The sequence below is a fragment of the Rhinatrema bivittatum genome, chromosome 10 (assembly GCF_901001135.1).
Source record: "Rhinatrema bivittatum chromosome 10, aRhiBiv1.1, whole genome shotgun sequence".
Lineage (NCBI taxonomy): Eukaryota > Metazoa > Chordata > Amphibia > Gymnophiona > Rhinatrematidae > Rhinatrema > Rhinatrema bivittatum.
The window spans coordinates 127,635,675-127,654,110 of record NC_042624.1 but is presented as its reverse complement, the minus strand read 5'-3'; the positions used below and the strand labels follow the sequence as shown (position 1 = coordinate 127,654,110).

Below are 18,436 nucleotides of genomic sequence, written 5' to 3'. Positions count from 1 at the left end.
CTCGCCGCAATCTCTCGCTGCAATCTTAATTCCTCACAATTTATCATATTGGCATTCGCTTCAGACCTCATCAAACGCACTACTATCTCTGCAGTCACCACGTCCAGCAATCACGTAAGCAACCCAACTTAGACTCTAAGAACATAAGAAATTGCCATGCTGGGTCAGACCAAGGGTCCATCAAGCCCAGCATCCTGTTTCCAACAGAGGCCAAAACCAGGCCACAAGACCCTGGCAATTACCCAAACACTAAGAAGAACCCATGCTACTGATGCAATTAATAGCAGTGGCTATTCCCTAAGTATAATTGATTAATAGCTATTAATGGACTTCTCCTCCAAGAACTTATCCAACCTTTTTTGAACCCAGCTACACAAACTGCACTAACCACATCCTCTGGCAACAAATTCCAGAGCTTTATTGTGCATTGAGTGAAAAAGAAATTTCTTCGATTAGTCTTAAATGTGTTACTTGCTATCTTCATGGAATGCCCCCTAGTCCTTCTATTATTCAAAAGTGTAAATAACTGAGTCACATCTACTCGTTCAAGACTTCACATGATCTTAAAGACCTCTATCATATCCTTTTTTAAACACAGCTATAATAACTGCACTAACCACATCCTCTGGCAACAAATTCCAGAGTTTAATTGTGCGTTGAGTAAAAAAAGAACTTTCTCCGATTAGTTTTAAATGTGCCCCATGCTAACTTCATGGAGTGCCCCCTAGTCTTTCTACTATCCGAAAGAGTAAATAACCGATTCACATCTACCCGTTCTAGACCTCTCATGATTTTAAACACCTCTATCATATCCCCCCTCAGTCGTCTCTTCTCCAAGCTGAACAGCCCTAACCTCTTCAGCCTTTCCTCAAAGGGGAGCTGTTCCATCCCCTTTATCATTTTGGTTGCCCTTCTCTGTACCTTCTCCATCGCAACTATATCTTTTTTGAGATGAGGTGACAAGAATTGTACACAGTATTCAAGGTGTGGTCTCACCATGGAGCGATACAGAGGCATTATGACATTTTCCGTTCTATTAACCATTCCCTGCCTAATAATTCCTAACATTCTATTTGCTTTTTTGACTGCTGCAGCACACCGAGCTGACAATTTTAAAATATTATCCACTATGATGCCTAGATCTTTTTCCTGTGTGGTAGCTCCTAATATGGAACCTAACATCGTGTAACTACAGCAAGGGTTATTTTTCCCTATATGCAACACCCTGCACTTGTCCACATTAAATTTCATCTGCCATTTGGATGCCCAATCTTCCAGTCTCGCAAGGTCCTCCTGTAATGTATCACAGTCTGCTTGTGATTTAACTACTCTGAATAATTTTGTATCATCCGCAAATTTGATAACCTCACTCGTCGTATTCCTTTCCAGATCATTTATATATATATTGAAAAGCACCGGTCCAAGTACAGATCCCTGAGGCACTCCACTGTTTACCCTTTTCCACTGAGAAAATTGACCATTTAATCCTACTCTCTGATTCCTGTCTTTTAGCCAGTTTGTAATCCACAAAAGGACATCGCATCCTATCCCATGACTTTTTAGTTTTCGTAGAAGCCTCTCATGAGGGACCTTTTCAAACGCCTTCTGAAAATCCAAATACACTACATCTACCGGTTCACCTTTATCCACATGTTTTTAAACCCCTTCAAAAAAATGAAGCAGGACTTGGTGAGAGAGGTAACGGTGGTGGGGCCGCTTGGCAATAGCGATCATAATGTGATCAAATTTGATTTAATGACTGGAAGAGGAACAGTGTGCAAATCCAAGGCTCTCGTGCTAAACTTTCAAAAGGGAAACTTTGATAAAATGAGAAAAATTGTTAGAAAAAGGGGAGGTGAAAGAAGCTATTTTAGCCAAAAGATCTTCATTCAAAAATTGGAAAAAGGATCCAACAGAAGAAAATAGGATAAAGCATAAACGTTGGCAAGCTAAATGTAAGACATTGATAAGACAGGCTAAGAGAGAATTTGAAAAGAAGTTGGCTATAGAGGCAAAAACTCACAGTAAAAACATTTTAAAATATATCCGAAGCAGAAAGCCTGTGAAGAAGTCAGTTGGACCGTTAGATTACACGACCACACATTCATCCAGTCTACTGCACAGCTCATTCAAGATTTCTTCACGATAAATACTGGATCAGTCTCCTCCCCTGTTGTGGTATGGGACTGTTTCAAATCATACATTAGAGGCCACTTTATTTCCCATTCCTCCTATCTTAAAAGGAAGAGGGAAGCAGCCTGTTCCCAGCTGAGGGCGCAGATTTTAGATCTTATGAAACAGCATAGTTCAACTCGATCCAAAAAGACTTTGATTCAACTTACTAAAGTTAGAGATGACTTGCATAGGCTGGAACTGGACCGCATTTCGCATGCACTAAGTCTCTCTAGACAGACACATTTCGAGGGGGGAAATAGAGCTGGACGGGTTCTTGCCCAACAATTAAAAAAGCAGTCTTTTCAGAACCATATCCTTAAAATTAAAAACGGAAATGGGCAATTTGAAACAACCAATTCGGCTATTGCACAACAATTCTTTAAATTCTATCAAGATTTATATTCAGCTGAATCCCATATACAGACCTCAGATATTATTCAATACCTTCAAGCTCTCCCACTACCTCGCCTTACACCAGAAATGCGAGATAGCCTAAATGCGGAAATCACGACACTAGAGATTCTTAGTGTCATCAAATCCCTCAAATTGGGTAAAGCGCCGGGCCCCGATGGGCTAACCGCCAAATTCTATAAATCCTTTAGCCATACCATTGCGCCCATATCTACCACGTCATTTTAATTACCTCCGGGAAGGGGGGATGTTAAATCCAGACTCTAATATGGCGGGTATTACCATTATCACTAAACCTGGTAGGGACCCTGCGCTATGTGCATCTTACCGCCCAATTTCCTTAATCAATTTGGATCTCAAAATCCTTGCTAAACTCCTTGCTGATAGATTGAATAACTTTATAGCTCAAATTATCCACCCAGATCAGGCCGGTTTTATCCCTGGCCGTATGGCAAGTGATAATGTATGTAAAATTATTAACATCATATGGGGGACCACTCACCAACAGATGGATCATCTGCTACTGGCCATAGACGCAGAGAAGGCCTTTGACGTGGTCCACTGGCCCTTTTTATTTCACACCCTTCAAGCAATGGAATTTGGACCTTTCTTTCATAATTGGCTTCACGCTCTCTATCATAAACCCTCGGCTAGCCTGAAAATAAATGGCAGATACACTACCTCCTTCCCCGTTAGACGGGGTACAAGACAGGGGTGTCCCTTGTCACCCTTATTGTTTGCCATCTTTTTAGAACCCTTAGCCATAACCATCCGCATTAACCAGAAGGTACAGGGTTTTACTTTCCAGACCTATGAATCCAAAATATCTTTGTTTGCAGATGACATTATATTCACTGTGGGTCATCCAACCACATCTCTCCCCATGATAGAAGCAGATCTAGCGCATTTTAGCGCTCTGTCTGGCTTCATAATAAATTGGGACAAATCTGAGATTTTGAACATCTCTTGCTCAATGGATATGGTTCAATCTTTAAAGACTTCTCATGCTTTTAAATGGGCACCAGCTAAGCTTAAATATCTAGGGATCTATTTAAGTAACACTTTTTCAGATCTTTTCAAGCTTAATTATACTCCTTTGTTTAAAAAAATTGAATTAGACTTGGAGAAATGGCGCTCGCTCCCTCTTACGTGGATTGGGCAACTGGCGACCATCAAAATGAACATACTTCCCAAACTTCTCTACCTCTTTCAGACGCTTCCGGTGATGGTCTCTCGTACCATACTGCTCCAATGGCAAAGAAAGTTGCTGCGATTCTTGTGGAGACACCGGCCTCCAAGAGTGGCGCAAAAGATTCTATACCAGCCTAAGCTTGTGGGGGGCCTGGGCCTACCTAACTTGTCTTGGTACTATGCAGCGGCACAACTACGTCCTGTTCTCGACTGGCACTGCTCCACTAATATAAAATCTTGGGTGACCCTAGAACAGGAATGGATGGCTCCGATGCCCATAGCGTCTCTTCTTTGGCAACCCGTCAAGACGTGGCGGCCGGATATCGGACTGACACCATGTACACGACAAACCTATAATGTATGGAAGCAGTGGAAACATAAACTTGTAGGTAACACTGATTATTTTTCAATGTCTTTCCTATTTCATAATACTATGTTTCCAGCAGGCCTTCCCACTATGGCATATGATACTTGGAAATCCAAAGGTATCTATGGCTTCTGGCATATTCTGCAGCAGGGATCACTACTCTCCTTTTCAATGCTACAGGAGACATATCAGCTTCCTACAAGGGAGTTTCTCGCCTACATGCAGCTTCGTCATTTCATCCAGCATATACAAGCTGGGGGCCGCCTAGCTTCCTCCCGTTCACTATTCGAAGGCTACTGCGCATCCACTCGCCCAATTGGAGGCATAATATCCAAACTTTACCAGATTCTGGGATCGTGCCCGTTCATTAAACATTCTCATATGAAGGCCTGGGAACTTGATCTTCAGAGACCCATTTCCGAAGAGGAATGGTCGGCGATTTTTTCTAAAATCTCACGTGGAAATATATCCTCCCGGATTATTGAAGCCAACTACAAGATTCTTTATCGCTGGCATCTGACGCCAGTTCGTCTACATCAGTACTACCCTAGAATGCATCCCCATTGCTGGTGGAGTTGTTCTCAACCTGATACATTTATCCATATGTGGTGGGATTGCCCACATATCCAACCTCTTTGGTCCTATATCTCAACGTTATTATCGAGCCTTCTTCAAGTCCCTTGTGCTCTCTCTAAGGAACAGGCACTCATGTTCGGCACTAATGACGCCCTCGCGATATCGGAGCAGACTCTAATGCAACAAGTATGTACGGCTACGAAAATGGAGATAGCATACCACTGGAAGCGTCCTCAGCCGCCCACATCGGATGAACTTTTAAAACGTCTAGATGAGACATGTATTCTATATCATCTTACAGCTTTGAAATACCACCGCCTCTCAAAATTCCATCAAGTATGGGGACCTTATATCACCTGGAGGCCACTGATCTTTACACCAAGCTAAGGGACTACCTTTTCTCTCGTCTTTCTTGGCATGTAGATTCCTGCCTTTACGATGAACTTTGTCGGGGTGAAAAAGCATGGACTTGCATTATATCGATTGTTAGGCATGATGGGATTGGGGGGGGGGGGGAAGGGAGGGGACTGATTGCTTTCAAACATACTTGCTGTACTGCATTACACACACCTTACTGTATTGTTCATTCCTGGTTCTTATATTGCTTCCGGTTTGTGTGACATTTACTTCACCTGTAATAGTCTGTCTTTACAGCAATAAAAATCTTTAATTTAAAAAAAAAAAAAATCATGAGATGTCTAGAACGGGTAGATGTGAATCGGTTATTTACTCTTTCTGATAGTAGAAGGACTAGGGGGCACTCCATGAAATTAGCATGTGGCACATTTAAAACTAATCGGAGAAAGTTATTTTTTACTCAATGCACAATTAAACTCTGGAATTTGTTACCAGAGGATGTGGTTAGTGCAGTTAGTATAGCTGTGTTTAAAAAAGGATTGGATAAGTTCTTGGAGGAGAAGTCCATTACCTGCTATTAAGTTCACTTAGAGAATAGCCACTGCCATTAGCAATGGTAACATGGAATAGACTTAGTTTTTGGGTACTTGCCTGGTTCTTATGGCCTGGATTGGCCACTGTTGGAAACAGGATGCTGGGCTTGATGGACCCTTGGTCTGACCCAGTATGGCATTTTCTTATGTTCTTATGTTAGGCAAGACTTCCCTTGGGTAAATCCATGTTGACTGTGTCCCATTCATGTCTACGATTTTGATCTTGAGAATAGTTTCCACTATTTTTCCCGGCACTGAAGTCAGGCTCACTGGTCTATAGTTACCCGGATCGCCTCCTCTAGTAACCTTAAAGTGACAGTAACCCAAAACAAGTAATAGAAAGAATATTTCCCTGCTTTTGTATGAAGTTGGCTGCTGGCTGAGGGTGAGAAGGGCACAGAGGGAGCGAGGGAACCAGGACCCCTGGTTTTCCCTCCTTCTGGAGATAAGAGCTGAGTCAGATCATGGATATCCAACCCTCCACTCTACCCAAGGGATGGACCACAAAGGAACCTAACACCTCAGGGAGCAATATTCTCCTTATAAATCTTTTCTTCTTTTTCTCTCTTTTTTTTTTTTTCAAATTTCTTTATTGTGGCATGATAATACAGATAACAATGAACAAGATAACCATATAGCTCGAACATACCACCAGATTTTCAACTTTCAAAACCCCCAGCCAAATTAACTAAAGACCAGCCCAAATTGAACAACCCCCAACCCTTTCCCCCCTAATCCGCACCCCCCCCCCTGCAGAAAACCTCATACACAAATAAAAAAGGGACATCACAGCTTAGTAAAAATCAGGATACTTGTCATGCGAACCAATCATTCACCCCATGACCATGAATATGAGCAGACCTGGACCCAGTATGGCAATCATTTTCAAAAGCAAACCCATGTTTCTACGTTGAAACTAGTAACCTTCTCTCTTTTTTTAAATCTGAAGCTCTGGACTGCAGGTTTAGCACCTCTACCATCTGCTGGAGACAGAGAAATACTGAGGGACTGTAGGTGGCACATTCAGTTATGTAAAAGTGCCTGAAAAGATTTTATTCTCTGCCTCCATCTGCTAATAGGGTTGCAAAACCCACTTGTCTGTACTGATCTGTGCTATTTCAGGAATGAAAATTAGCAGGTAAGAACAACTTTTCCCATCTGGTTGACAACTCATGCACTGTTTCAGGAGGTACAAAGAAGGTGGTTAATACTGTTCTTCTCTCTTTATCCTAGGAAAAGCGAATCTATGACCTCAAAAAGAAGAACCAGGAATTGGAGAAGTTTAAATTTGTGTTAGATTATAAAATAAAGGAACTTAAGAAACAGATTGAGCCCAGAGAGAATGAAATAAGGGAGAAGAAAGATCAGATTCAGGAGGTAATGTGGAAGCAGATATGTACACCATCCCTTCATACTCTTGTGCGCACAAATACCATTCCCCACATCCTACACATGTGTGCTATCTCCCTAACTCTTATGCACATTTACATGAGCATGTATATACACGAACCACCACTCCTTTGGACACAGGGACACTAACTTTCAAACCGTTGTGTGGGCACACACATGCTTGTGTGCATAGGCCTGTACGCAGGAATGCGGCTGTTCTATAACTTTTGTGCATATATGCGTGCATATTATAAAATAGCCTGGCCACACACACAGGGTTGCTAAATTTTAAGTGGGCGTGCACAAGGGCGCATAAATCTCATTTCTACTGTATAAATCAGGGAATTTTAAGAGGCATGCACCGACACCATTCCCAGTTTTACCAGTTTGACTCCAGTTCGCCCAATTAAGAGAGAGGGCCTCCACCCGCCCTGGTTTGATAGCCTTCACTCTCCCCAGTTAGCCTCGACCCTTAAAACCCCACAGATATACCTAGTTTCCCTGTACATACCCGGATCAGTCCAGACTCCTGGGTTTTGCCTCCCCTCCAGCAGATGGAGACAGAGAAGTTTTAATGGACTCCGTCCTATACCCCTGAGGTGCCACCTAGAGTCTCAGTATTTCTCACAGGATAAGCAGGATGGTAGTCCTCACATATGGGTGACATCACAGGATGGAGCTCTGTATGGAAAACTTTTCTGTCAAAGTTTCTACAAAGCTTTGACTGACACTGGTACACTGAGCATGCTCAGCCTGCAATTATCCCTGTGAACCAAAGGTGTCTCCCTCAGTTTTCTTTTTTCCGCTCTGCAGTAAGCATAGTGGTTACGAGCTCTGTGAGAAATTCTAACACTTTTCCCTCATGGAAACACTTAAACTTTTACTTCACAAACACTTTTCCCTGCACGGGTCTCCCTTCGCATACGTTTATTCGACGCTCGGTAAGTACCATGCCCTGTTTTTTTGGTCTGTTCCTGTCACCTCCCTGGCCTGCCAACCGACTGCGACCTTCCCTCTCCCTATGTTTTTAGTTAGCCACATATAGCCTGCGAGTGTCCCTCTGTGACACACTGCCTGGTTATTAGCACTAGTGGGACAGGGACTTCCACGGTTTCCGTTGCCGCCAGGGCCCTTGTTGATTTCAGATCCTTTGATTTCCTTGGTACCCTTGCGCAGTCGATGCCCCATCTCTACCATCGGTACCCCCTTTAGACAATCCTGGATTCTTTGATGCCATCGGTACCCCTCCCCCCCACAGTACACTGATGCCATCGGTCCCTGCATCGTTTCTATCAGTGCCATCCATGTTTTTCATCCATGGCACTGATTTTTCCTTCAGTTTCATTGGTGCCATCATTGCCTGGATGGATGCCATCGATGCATACCTTTGTCTCGTCGGTGCCATCCATGCCTGGGTCGATGTCACCGACGCCCAGGGCACTTCCATCGATGCCAAGGTAATTTCCATCGATACCATTGTCCATGGCATCGATGTCCAGGTCAATTCCATCATGGTATTGATGCCGAGATTGATTCCATCGATGCTCAGGTCAGTGGCATCGATGCCAAGGTCAATTCCATCGATGCCAATGTCATTTCCATTGATGGCATCCATGCCAACATCGATTCCATCGATGCCCATGTCGATGCCATCGACACCATTGGTGCCCGAGTCGATCCAATCGAGCCCAGCTTATTCACCCATCCCCTAATTAATGAGCTTGCCAGGCTTTTAAAATTCACCATATACTGTACATACACCTTCCTCCCACCCTGTACACTTACATACACATCGTCCTCCCTCCTCTGTATGCACACACACTCTTCCCCACCTCATGTATGCCTATACAGTATCTTGTCATTCCTCCCACCCTGTGCACTTACATACACATCCTCCTCCCTCCTCTGTATGCACACACACTCTTCCCCACCTCGTGCACGCCCATACATTATCCTCATTCCTCCCACCCTGTGCTCTTACATACACATCCTCCTCCCTCCTCTGTATGCACACACACTCTTCCCCACCTCGTGCACGCCCATACATTATCCTCATTCTTCCCACCCTGTGCTCTTACATATACATCCTCCTCCCTCCTCTGTATGCACACACACTCTTCCCCACCTCGTGCACGCCCATACATTATCCTCATTCCTCCCACCCTGTGCTCTTACATACACATCCTCCTCCCTCCTCTGTATGCACACACACTCTTCCCCACCTCGTGCACGCCCATACATTATCCTCATTCTTCCCACCCTGTGCTCTTACATATACATCCTCCTCCCTCCTCTGTATGCACACACACTCTTCCCCACCTCGTGCACGCCCATACATTATCCTCATTCCTCCCACCCTGTGCTCTTACATACACATCCTCCTCCCTCCTCTGTATGCACACACACTCTTCTCCATATAGTGCATGCCTGTACACTATTCTTTCACTTCTTGAGCACAAATACATGAAGAGGATGATTTTCAAACTGTTATGTGATGAAAAAGGTGTTTATCATCATGCAAAGCATGCCTGTAAACTGCCCCCCCCCCCCCCCCCACACACACAACCCCCTCAGTGCATGCTTTTACCCAGGGTGAAAAAGGGGTGAGGTTAGGTCAGGGGCAGGAAAGCACACATTGGGATTTCGTTTTGAAATCCCATGCATATTTTGACATGGGCATGAATTCTCTGCATTCCCTCACTGGCCTGAATTTTCAGAGAAATTCTGCATGGGGTTTCCCTTGGAAGTTTAGTTTGCATGCCTGTAAGCAGTATAAAAATTGTCCCTTTTATTCCCCTATGCCCCTTTGTGTAATGAGACTCTCATTGAATCATTTTCTGTCTCTCCAGTGCATTCTCCTCTTCAACAAAGGTCTGTTGTCATCTGCTTTTCTGTTAATTAATTCATTACCCACTCTCTCTCCATGCACTTCCTCCCCCTACAGATGGAGGCAGAGCTGGAGCGTTTCCACAAACAGAACTCACAGCTAGAGCTGAACATCACTGAGCTGCGACAGAAACTGAAAGCCACAGACCATGAGATGCGCAAGGAGAGTCAAAAAGTAAGAACCACAGACCATGAACTGTGCACGGAATAGCAGAAAGTGCTGACTTTAGACACTAAGATGCTCACAAAGAGGCAGAGACGATAAGAGCCTCTTATTTATTTATTTATTTGTTTGTTTATTTAAGTGTTTTTATATACCGGGATACGTTGGGAACATCTTCCCGGTTCACAGATAACTGAACATAGCAACAGGCTTTACATAGAACGACTAACAAGGTGAACGTTAATAAAGATAACCACGATAAACAAGAGCAAGTAACAATAGGCTATAATGAGGACTAGTTACAACTTAAGCGTTGGTATAAGGAAGTCATGCATAATTAGGTTATTAACAGTTTAAGTTTTACAGCGAATAAAATTGTGACAAGAGGGTGAAAGGAGGGTAGCATTGTGTATTTCACAATGCATATGGAAATGCTGAAGGTTGGAGGAGATTAGGACCACAAGATATGCCATGATGAGACAGTAAAAGTCACAGCCCATAATATGAACCTGGAGGTCGAAGAAGGCAGTAGATTTACAGGCAAAGTCCTGGTCCATCCTGCTGCAACAGAGATCTATCTTCTTTATTACTGCAGTTAAGGTGCTTTTGTGACTTACTCTAATGATCAGTTTCAGAATGTGCTGAGATATTTTTCCTGCTTCTAGGTACGTAATGTAGAAGCTGTGATCAAGCGCTTTAAAACCGATCTTCATGATTGTGTTGGGCTGATCCAGGAACCCAAGCAGCTGAAGGACTGCATCCGTGAACTCTATGGAAAGTATGTGCAGGAGTCCGATGTGGTGAGTACCTCCGCCTTCTTTTTCACTATAACCTAGCAAACGATTGCCCTACAGAGCTGAGTTTTTCTTGTCCTTCCCTTAGGCAGAGATTGTGGGTGTGGATGCAGATATTCAACAGGAATATGCCCGGCAGCGAGAGCACCTGGAGCGTAGTCTGGCCACCCTAAAGATAAAGCTGAGAAAAGATAGTGAGATCCATCGTGCTGACAATGTTCGGGTCATGCAGGTAATAAATACAGTCCCCTCAGTCTCACTTTTCTGCTACTCTGCACCAAACCAGTGCACAGCTAATAGCACTCATCACATGTAAATTGCATGCTGCACTCAAGGGCTCAACCACTAAAACACAAATCCTGCTTTCTATGGTTCCTCCTATTAGTATTGTTGCGATACTAAATAGGAGGAACCACAGAAAACATTATGCAAAAATAAAAGGTCTTGAAAATCAAAATTTCTGGACGCAGTGTCTGGCGAAGTGGACAGCTCGGTGGCCACCCTCCTGCTCAAATGGAGAAGTGAACGCTACCCTCTGGCTGGCCATGGGTAGCGGGCTTGGACGGCACTTGGTGGCTCCAGTCACTCGCAGAGGGAAGGTGCCGACTCTTAAAAATTTGTTTATTCACTCCATCACAGTGCCAATTGGTCCATTCACTGTCACATGTCAGTAAAAAGAAGCAATCAGGAAACAGCTCGATGGTTCAGCACTAGGGACGCACAAGTTTTACCTAGCGTATCCATTTTAGTACGGCAGCTCATTAACATATTGCATCGTGCGCCCAGGGGAGGTGGATGTTCACGCATTGAAAAAACGTGCATGATATTGCATCGGCCTGAATATCTCTTGACCTAATTCTGCCCCCCAAACTACCCAGATTTTCAGCCAATCTAGTGGCATAACTGAAGTTAGACAGCTGGATGCGTTTGGAGAGTTCCTCTTAGTAATTAGCACAAATGAGTGTCATGTGCTGCAAGTTGCCTGGAATGTATTCCTCCTTTTCTCCTTTCTTCTTCTCCCAGCATCTCTGTCTCTGGCAACTACCCGCATTTGTGAGTTGCTTGAGATATTCAAGCACTGCTCAATAGTTGATTAATGAACATTAGAAATCTGATCTTACTTTCTGGGTTATTTTGCAGGAAAATGTCTCCCTGATTAAGGAGATTAATGACTTGCGGAGGGAGTTGAAAGTCAGCAGAACACATGCCCATGACCTTGAATGCATCTTGGGCCTCAAAGAGAAGAACAGAAAGTCCAATTTCAATGATATCAGAGGTAATAAGCAAAATAAATATAGCCAGAAACTGTAAAATTCCTGCTTGAGGCTGTAGTACTCCCTAGGAAATCCTCAAAGATAAAACAGACGATCTGTCATTCCCTGTACGTAGCAGGATCAGTGCAGACAGTGGGTTATCTCCCCCTTTCAGCAGATGGAGTCAGAGAGAACTTTGAAGGATGCTTCCTTATAAGGTAGTGCACCATCTACTAATCCTCAGTATTCCCTGTACGTACCAGGATCAGTGCAGACAGTGGGTTATCTCCCCCTTCCAGCAGATGGAGTCAGAGAGAACTTTGAAGGATGCTTCTTTATAAGGTAGTGCACCATCTACTAATCCTCAGTATTCCCTGTACGTACCAGGATCAGTGCAGACAGTGGGTTATCTCCCCCTTCCAGCAGATGGAGTCAGAGAGAACTTTGAAGGCTGCTTCCTTATAAGGTAGTGCACCCTCTACTAATCCTCAGTATTCCCTGTACGTACCAGGATCAGTGCAGACAGTGGGTTATCTCCCCCTTCCAGCAGATGGAGTCAGAGAGAACTTTGAAGGATGCTTCCTTATAAGGTAGTGCACCATCTATTAATCCTCTGTATTCTCTTGACTCCAGCAGATGACAGTGGTGGCTTTCGTTCCCCACTGAGATGATTAGAAAGCTATTTTATGAATTTTCTCTATTTTCCTCAGCTTTCCTTTCTTTTGGATGGATCAAGTCTAATTAAAAAAAACAACTCTTTGAATTTTGAATTTTCTGAGGGAATTATTTTGAAGAGCTTTCCTGTAGCCTCCACTCCTGTTTTAATGGGAGTATTCTATAGCTTGCAGGCAGTACTATTTGCAGCTCTCTCCACCCCTCCCATCTCTGTTGTCGGGGTAAATTTGTTTTTATTTCCTTTTGACAGGTTATTTCTTCTCTTCCTCTCTCCGGGGTGCAAGTTGGTGGTGCCGACCTCTCCCCCTGTGACTGCTATCCGACCCGCTGCCCCTGAGATGCAGTTTTCCTCGGGGCAGCCGGCACAGAGAGGTGTTATTCCTCTGTGCCTCTATCTGTGGGTCGCTGAGAGATAGAGAGAGAGCAGGACTGAAGCGGAGGCTATTACCCGCTTCTTATAGCCATGAACCTGGTGAGCGTGAGGAAGAACAGGCTGAAGCAGAGGTTTTTCCCGCTTCCCGCAGCTTTAAACTTTGCCTGTTTCTCACGTTAAGAACAGCTGGTTCCCTCGCGGCTCCGTCAGGGTTCCCCATGCCTCGTTCGTCCAGGTGCTGCACTTGTGGAGAGCCCGAGTCAAGGCTCTCCCGCGAGGGGATTTGCACAGCTTGCCTCCCTGGTGGGGAGGGACCCTCTCAACCGCTGGGCTGCTCTGGTTCTTGTCTTCTGGTGCGCCTTGACGCTCAGGGGCCGGCCCCAATCCCGCTGACCGCAGGAACGGCGGCCATATTGTCTCCAGACTCGGCTGCTCCGTCGCTAACAGGAGAAGAGCAGGACGCTCCTTTTTCATCTCAGCTGCTGGTTTTGACACCCGTTCCACCTCTGGAGCCTTTTCCTCCGTCAGGGGATCTTCCCACTCTTCCTCCATCGGAGCCACCACCGTTTTCCACGGATTTTGTTCTCCTGCTTCACAATGCTTACCTGGCCAGAATGGGCCAGCACCAGGAATTTTTGGCCGGACCTCCTCCTCCTAAAGGTACCCAGAATGGCTGATTCCACTGAGGTCTTGGGAAATGCCCAGACCGTGGGGAGTGCCCAAGGATCAGCGTTCCTGGGACCAGGGGTACCTCCGGCCACCTCTAGCGCTCCGAGGGTCCGTTTGGTACACCCCTCTGCGGGGGGGGGGGGGGGGGTGTCTGTTCCTCAGCAGGACCTGGATCCAGATGAACCTTCAACTACAGCTCAATTGGAAGGGCATGATCCTAGAGTCCTGCAGATCTTTCAGAGGGAGGAGCTGGACCCCCTCATTCCACATATCCTACAGGAATTGGACATTGAGGCCCCTCAGGACCTGCCTGAGCCTAATCCACCAGCGAAGAAAGGAGACCCCCTTCTGGCTGGTCTACGTCCGCCATGTAGGTCCTTTCCTTCCCATGCCACATTCCTTCAACTGTTATCCAGGGAATGGGATTCTCCGGAGACTCCCTCAAGGTCGGCAGAGCCATGGATAAGCTATATCCTCTCCCGGATGATTTCCTGGAGGTTCTTAAGGTTCCCAAAGCAGATTCTGCAGTCTCAGCAGTGACAAAAAGAACTACCATTCCAGTAACGGGTGGTGCAGCCTTGCGAGATCTTCAAGATCGAAAGCTGGAAGTTTATCTTAAGAGAGTTTTTGAGGTGTCCGCCCTGGGGGTCCGGGCAGCCATTTATAGTTCCTTCGCTCAGCGTACAGGCCTCCGCTGGCTTCAACAGCTGCTCAGCTCCCAGGAGTTGCCTCCTGAGGAAGCCCTTCAGGCAGACCACCTGGAGGCCGTCATAGCATATAGAGCAGACGCTCTATATGACATTCTGAGAGTATTGGCCAGATCTATGGTTTCTGCAGTCTCGGCTAGACGCCTCCTCTGGCTTCGCAACTGGTCGGCGGATTCTTCTTCCAAGTCGCAGTTGGGATCCCTACCCTTCAAGGGCAAGCTACTCTTTGGGGAGGATCTGGACCAGATTATCAAGTCCCTCAGAGAGAATAAGGTACACAAACTGCCAGAGGATCGCCCTCGTTCTTCTAGGTCTTTTAATTCCACTAGAAGCCGATTCAGGAATAAACGTCGTTTCTGCCAGGCAAGGACTGCAGCTCTTCGTCAGCCGTCCTCTCGATCTCAATCATGGACTCAGTCCTTTTGTGCCCAAAGACAGCCATGCTCTGGTCCGGCCCAGGGGACGTCCTCCAAGTCTTCACAATGAAGCTATACCGGCCCACTTCCTGATCCCCAGGATAGGGGGACGTCTCTCCCTTTTCTACAAGGAGTGGGTCAACATCACGTCAAATCAGTGGGTCCTGGATATTCTAAGACATGGCTACGTGTTAGAATTTGCTTGGCCGCTAAGAGACAGGTTCCTCTTCTCTCCATGTGGCCCAGTCCAGAAACAACTCATAGTCCGGCAGACGCTCGACAGGCTTCTGGCTCTCAGAGCGATTCGTCTAGTCCCCCACCCCCAGAAGTAGGCCGGGGACATTATTCGGTATACTTCGTAGTTCCCAAGAAGGAAGGTTCCTTGGATCTCAAGATGGTCAACAGGGCCCTCAAGATTCCCCACTTTCGGATGGAAACCTTGCGCTCTGTGATAGCGGCGGTGCACTCAGGAGAATTTTTGGCCTCCCTGGATCTGATGGAAGCTTATCTACACATTCCCATCCTCCAAGCGCACCAGCATTTTCTGCGATTCAAGATTCTGGAACAGCATTTCCAGTTCCAGGCTCTACCCTTTGGTTTTGCGACCACTCCTCGAACCTTCACGAAGGTGATGATAGTAGTAGCTGCCGCTCTCCAGTGCCACCGGGCGGTCGACAAGGTGTTGTCGCTTCTTCACTCCCTCGGTTGGGTGGTCAACTTCGCCAAGAGCAGCCTTTCTCCATCTCAGTCTCTGGACTTCCTGGGAGCGCATTTCGACACAGTGCTGGGCAAGGTGTTTCTGCCCCCGGACAGGGCTCATACACTCATAGCTCAGATACAGCGATTCATCGGTCTCTCGCTTCCAACAGTGTGGGATTACCTCCAGGTCCTGGGATCCATGGCTTCCACCATCGATCTGGTCCCCTGGGCGATTGCACATATGCGTTCCGTACAGCGCGCCTTGCTCTCCCGCTGGAAGCCGGTGTCTCGGGACTTCCAAGCCATCCTTCCTCTCCTGCAGGGAGCCAAGGACAGTCTCTCGTGGTGGTTCAACCTGTCTCATCTTCTCCAGGGTGTTCCTGGTAATCGGCACGACGGATGCCAGCCTCTCTGACTGGGGAGTGGTGTGTCAGATGAGTTCTGCGCAAGGGAAGTGGACACCGTCCCAAGCAACTTGGCTGATCAATCGCTTGGAGACCAGAGCAGTGCGTCTGGCATTGAAACGTTTCCTACCTCTCATCCATCATTGCGCAGTCCGAATACTCTCAGACAATGCAATCACTGTGGCCTACATCAATTGCCAAGGGGGCACGAAGAGCCGGCATGTCTCTCGGGAGACAAACAGGTTGATGGCGTGGGTGGAGACTCATCTCTCCCGCCTAGCAGCTTCCCACATCGCAGGCGTAGACAACGTTCAAGCCGACTTTCTCAGTCATCAACATCTAGATCCCGGAGAGTTGGAACTCTCAGAGGAGGCGATGAATCTCCTGTTCCACAGATGGGGGACCCCCTATCTGGATCTAATGGCAACCTCCTGGAATGCCAAGGCAGCTCAGTTCTTCAGTCGCAGAAGAGTATGGCGCAGAGGGAGTGGATGCCTTAGTCCTCCCCTGGCCCCATCACGTTCTCCTCTACGTGTTTCCTACTTGGCCTCCGGTGGGCAAGGTGCTCCGGAGAATAGAGTCCCACCAGGGTCCGGTAATGCTGGTGGTGCTGGAATGGCTCCGTCGTCCGTGGTTTGCAGACTTGATCAACCTCGCAGTGGACGGACCTCTTCGTCTGGGTCACCTTCCACGCTTGCTGCATCAGGGTCCGGTATCTTTCGCCCAGGCCGATCGCTTCTGTCTTGCAGCCTGGCTTTTCAGAGGCGCCGGCTGAGATGGCGTGGATACCTAGAGGCCGTTATCTCGACCCTCCTCAAGGCTAGAAAGACGTCTACCTCCATCTCCTATATCAAAGTATGGAAAGTTTTTGAGAACTGGTGTGCCTCCATACCTGTGTCGCCACGGACCGTCTCGGTGGCTCAGATCCTATCTTTTCTTCAACAGGGACTGGACAAGGGTCTGGCCTACAACTCGCTGAGAGTGCAAGTCTTTGCCCTAGGCTCTCTACTTCATCAACGAGAGGGAACTTCCCTCTCCTCTCACCCAGATATAATCCGATTCCTCAGGGAGGTGAAGCCCGTGAAACCCCTGGTCCACGCTCTTTATCCTTCGAGGAGTCTCAATCTTGTTCTCCGAATTTTGGTCGGTCCAGCCTTTGAACCCATGCGTTCCGCGACCCTCAAGGATATCACTCTCAAGATGGTTTTTCTGGGAGCTATCTGTTCTGCCCGCAGAATCTCGGAGCTTCAAGCACTCTCTCTCTCGTGTGCCAGAATCAGTCTACTCAAGGACAATGGTCCCCAGTTCAATCTCAATGGCACATCAATCATCTGGAAGCCCAAGCAGTCCACCTGGCTATTGCGTCCATCGGTCGCAAATGGCTGCAACCGCTCTGCCTCACCTCTTTTTTTGCCTTTCTCCTCCTTATGGGTAAGATGGCTGCCTCCGGTGCCGAGTGCTGAAACCCTCGGCATCTCCAACTCAGCATGGGCGTCCCTGTCCGCCATGCTCCTTCCCATGGCCTCCTAGGGTGCGTGCACGCACGCTGCCTATGCTTATTTACACATCATGGCGGGAACCTCGGGGGCGTCCCCACCACATGACGTCAATACCTCCGGGTATTTAAGCCTTCGCTCTGCTTCTAACGAATGAGTTAGCAAGGACTTCAATTTAGCTACTCTGACCGCTTCTAAGCTGCACGCTTAGACTCCTCGCTACCCTCTGGGGTATCTCGCTCCTGAAAAAGCTCTGGGCACCCACTCCTCGGGGGCCTCTCGCTTCCAACTACCCTTCAGGGTTTCTACTAATAATTAGACAACTGCTCCTCGGGGGTCTCTCTTCTCTTTTCAGGATCCTCTGCGCTTCCAGGTACTCGCTCCTCAAGGGCCTATCCAGCTCAGTGTATCCTGCACCATGGATCTCGGGTCCCACCTTCACCATCTACGAGGAAGATTCCTGCACTACTCTTCAGTGAGTACCTCTATGAGCCAGCTCTCCATTTCCACCCACCAGGTTCGGCTTATCCCACTCTGCGGAACACTACTAACCTTCTACATCTGGGTGAGACTTCTCCATCTGAGGCTGTCTGAACATATTGGCACCTTGCTGGACTTCAGTGCCATCTCTTCCTGCACAATTACCATCTATCTACAGCAGTACAATAAAGCTTTCCATCTCCAGTGTCTGCTCTCTGAGTCTAGCCTATCGCTGTGGTTCCCCACAGGGCCCCTCCCCGTGGGAGGAGTCATCACCACTGCAACTAAGAGTCCACACTATGCCTCAAACCCAACACTGGCGCTCAAGACATTCCTGCCTTTGATCCGTCGCAAAGCGGTTC

General features: G+C 47.0%; 1 protein-coding gene across 3 annotated transcripts in view; it reads left to right on the top strand.

Moving 5' to 3' along the window:
* CFAP57 (cilia and flagella associated protein 57) overlaps positions 1 to 18,436 on the top strand; it is a 169,779-nt gene that overhangs the window by 142,827 nt on the left and 8,516 nt on the right. For all 3 annotated transcript variants that reach the window (XM_029618441.1, XM_029618442.1, XM_029618443.1), the window contains 5 exons: positions 6,904 to 7,047; positions 10,004 to 10,120; positions 10,774 to 10,908; positions 10,991 to 11,134; positions 12,043 to 12,178. In XM_029618441.1, coding sequence (XP_029474301.1) covers positions 6,904 to 7,047; positions 10,004 to 10,120; positions 10,774 to 10,908; positions 10,991 to 11,134; positions 12,043 to 12,178 — 676 coding nt within the window. The remainder of the gene's footprint in view (positions 1 to 6,903; positions 7,048 to 10,003; positions 10,121 to 10,773; positions 10,909 to 10,990; positions 11,135 to 12,042; positions 12,179 to 18,436) is intronic.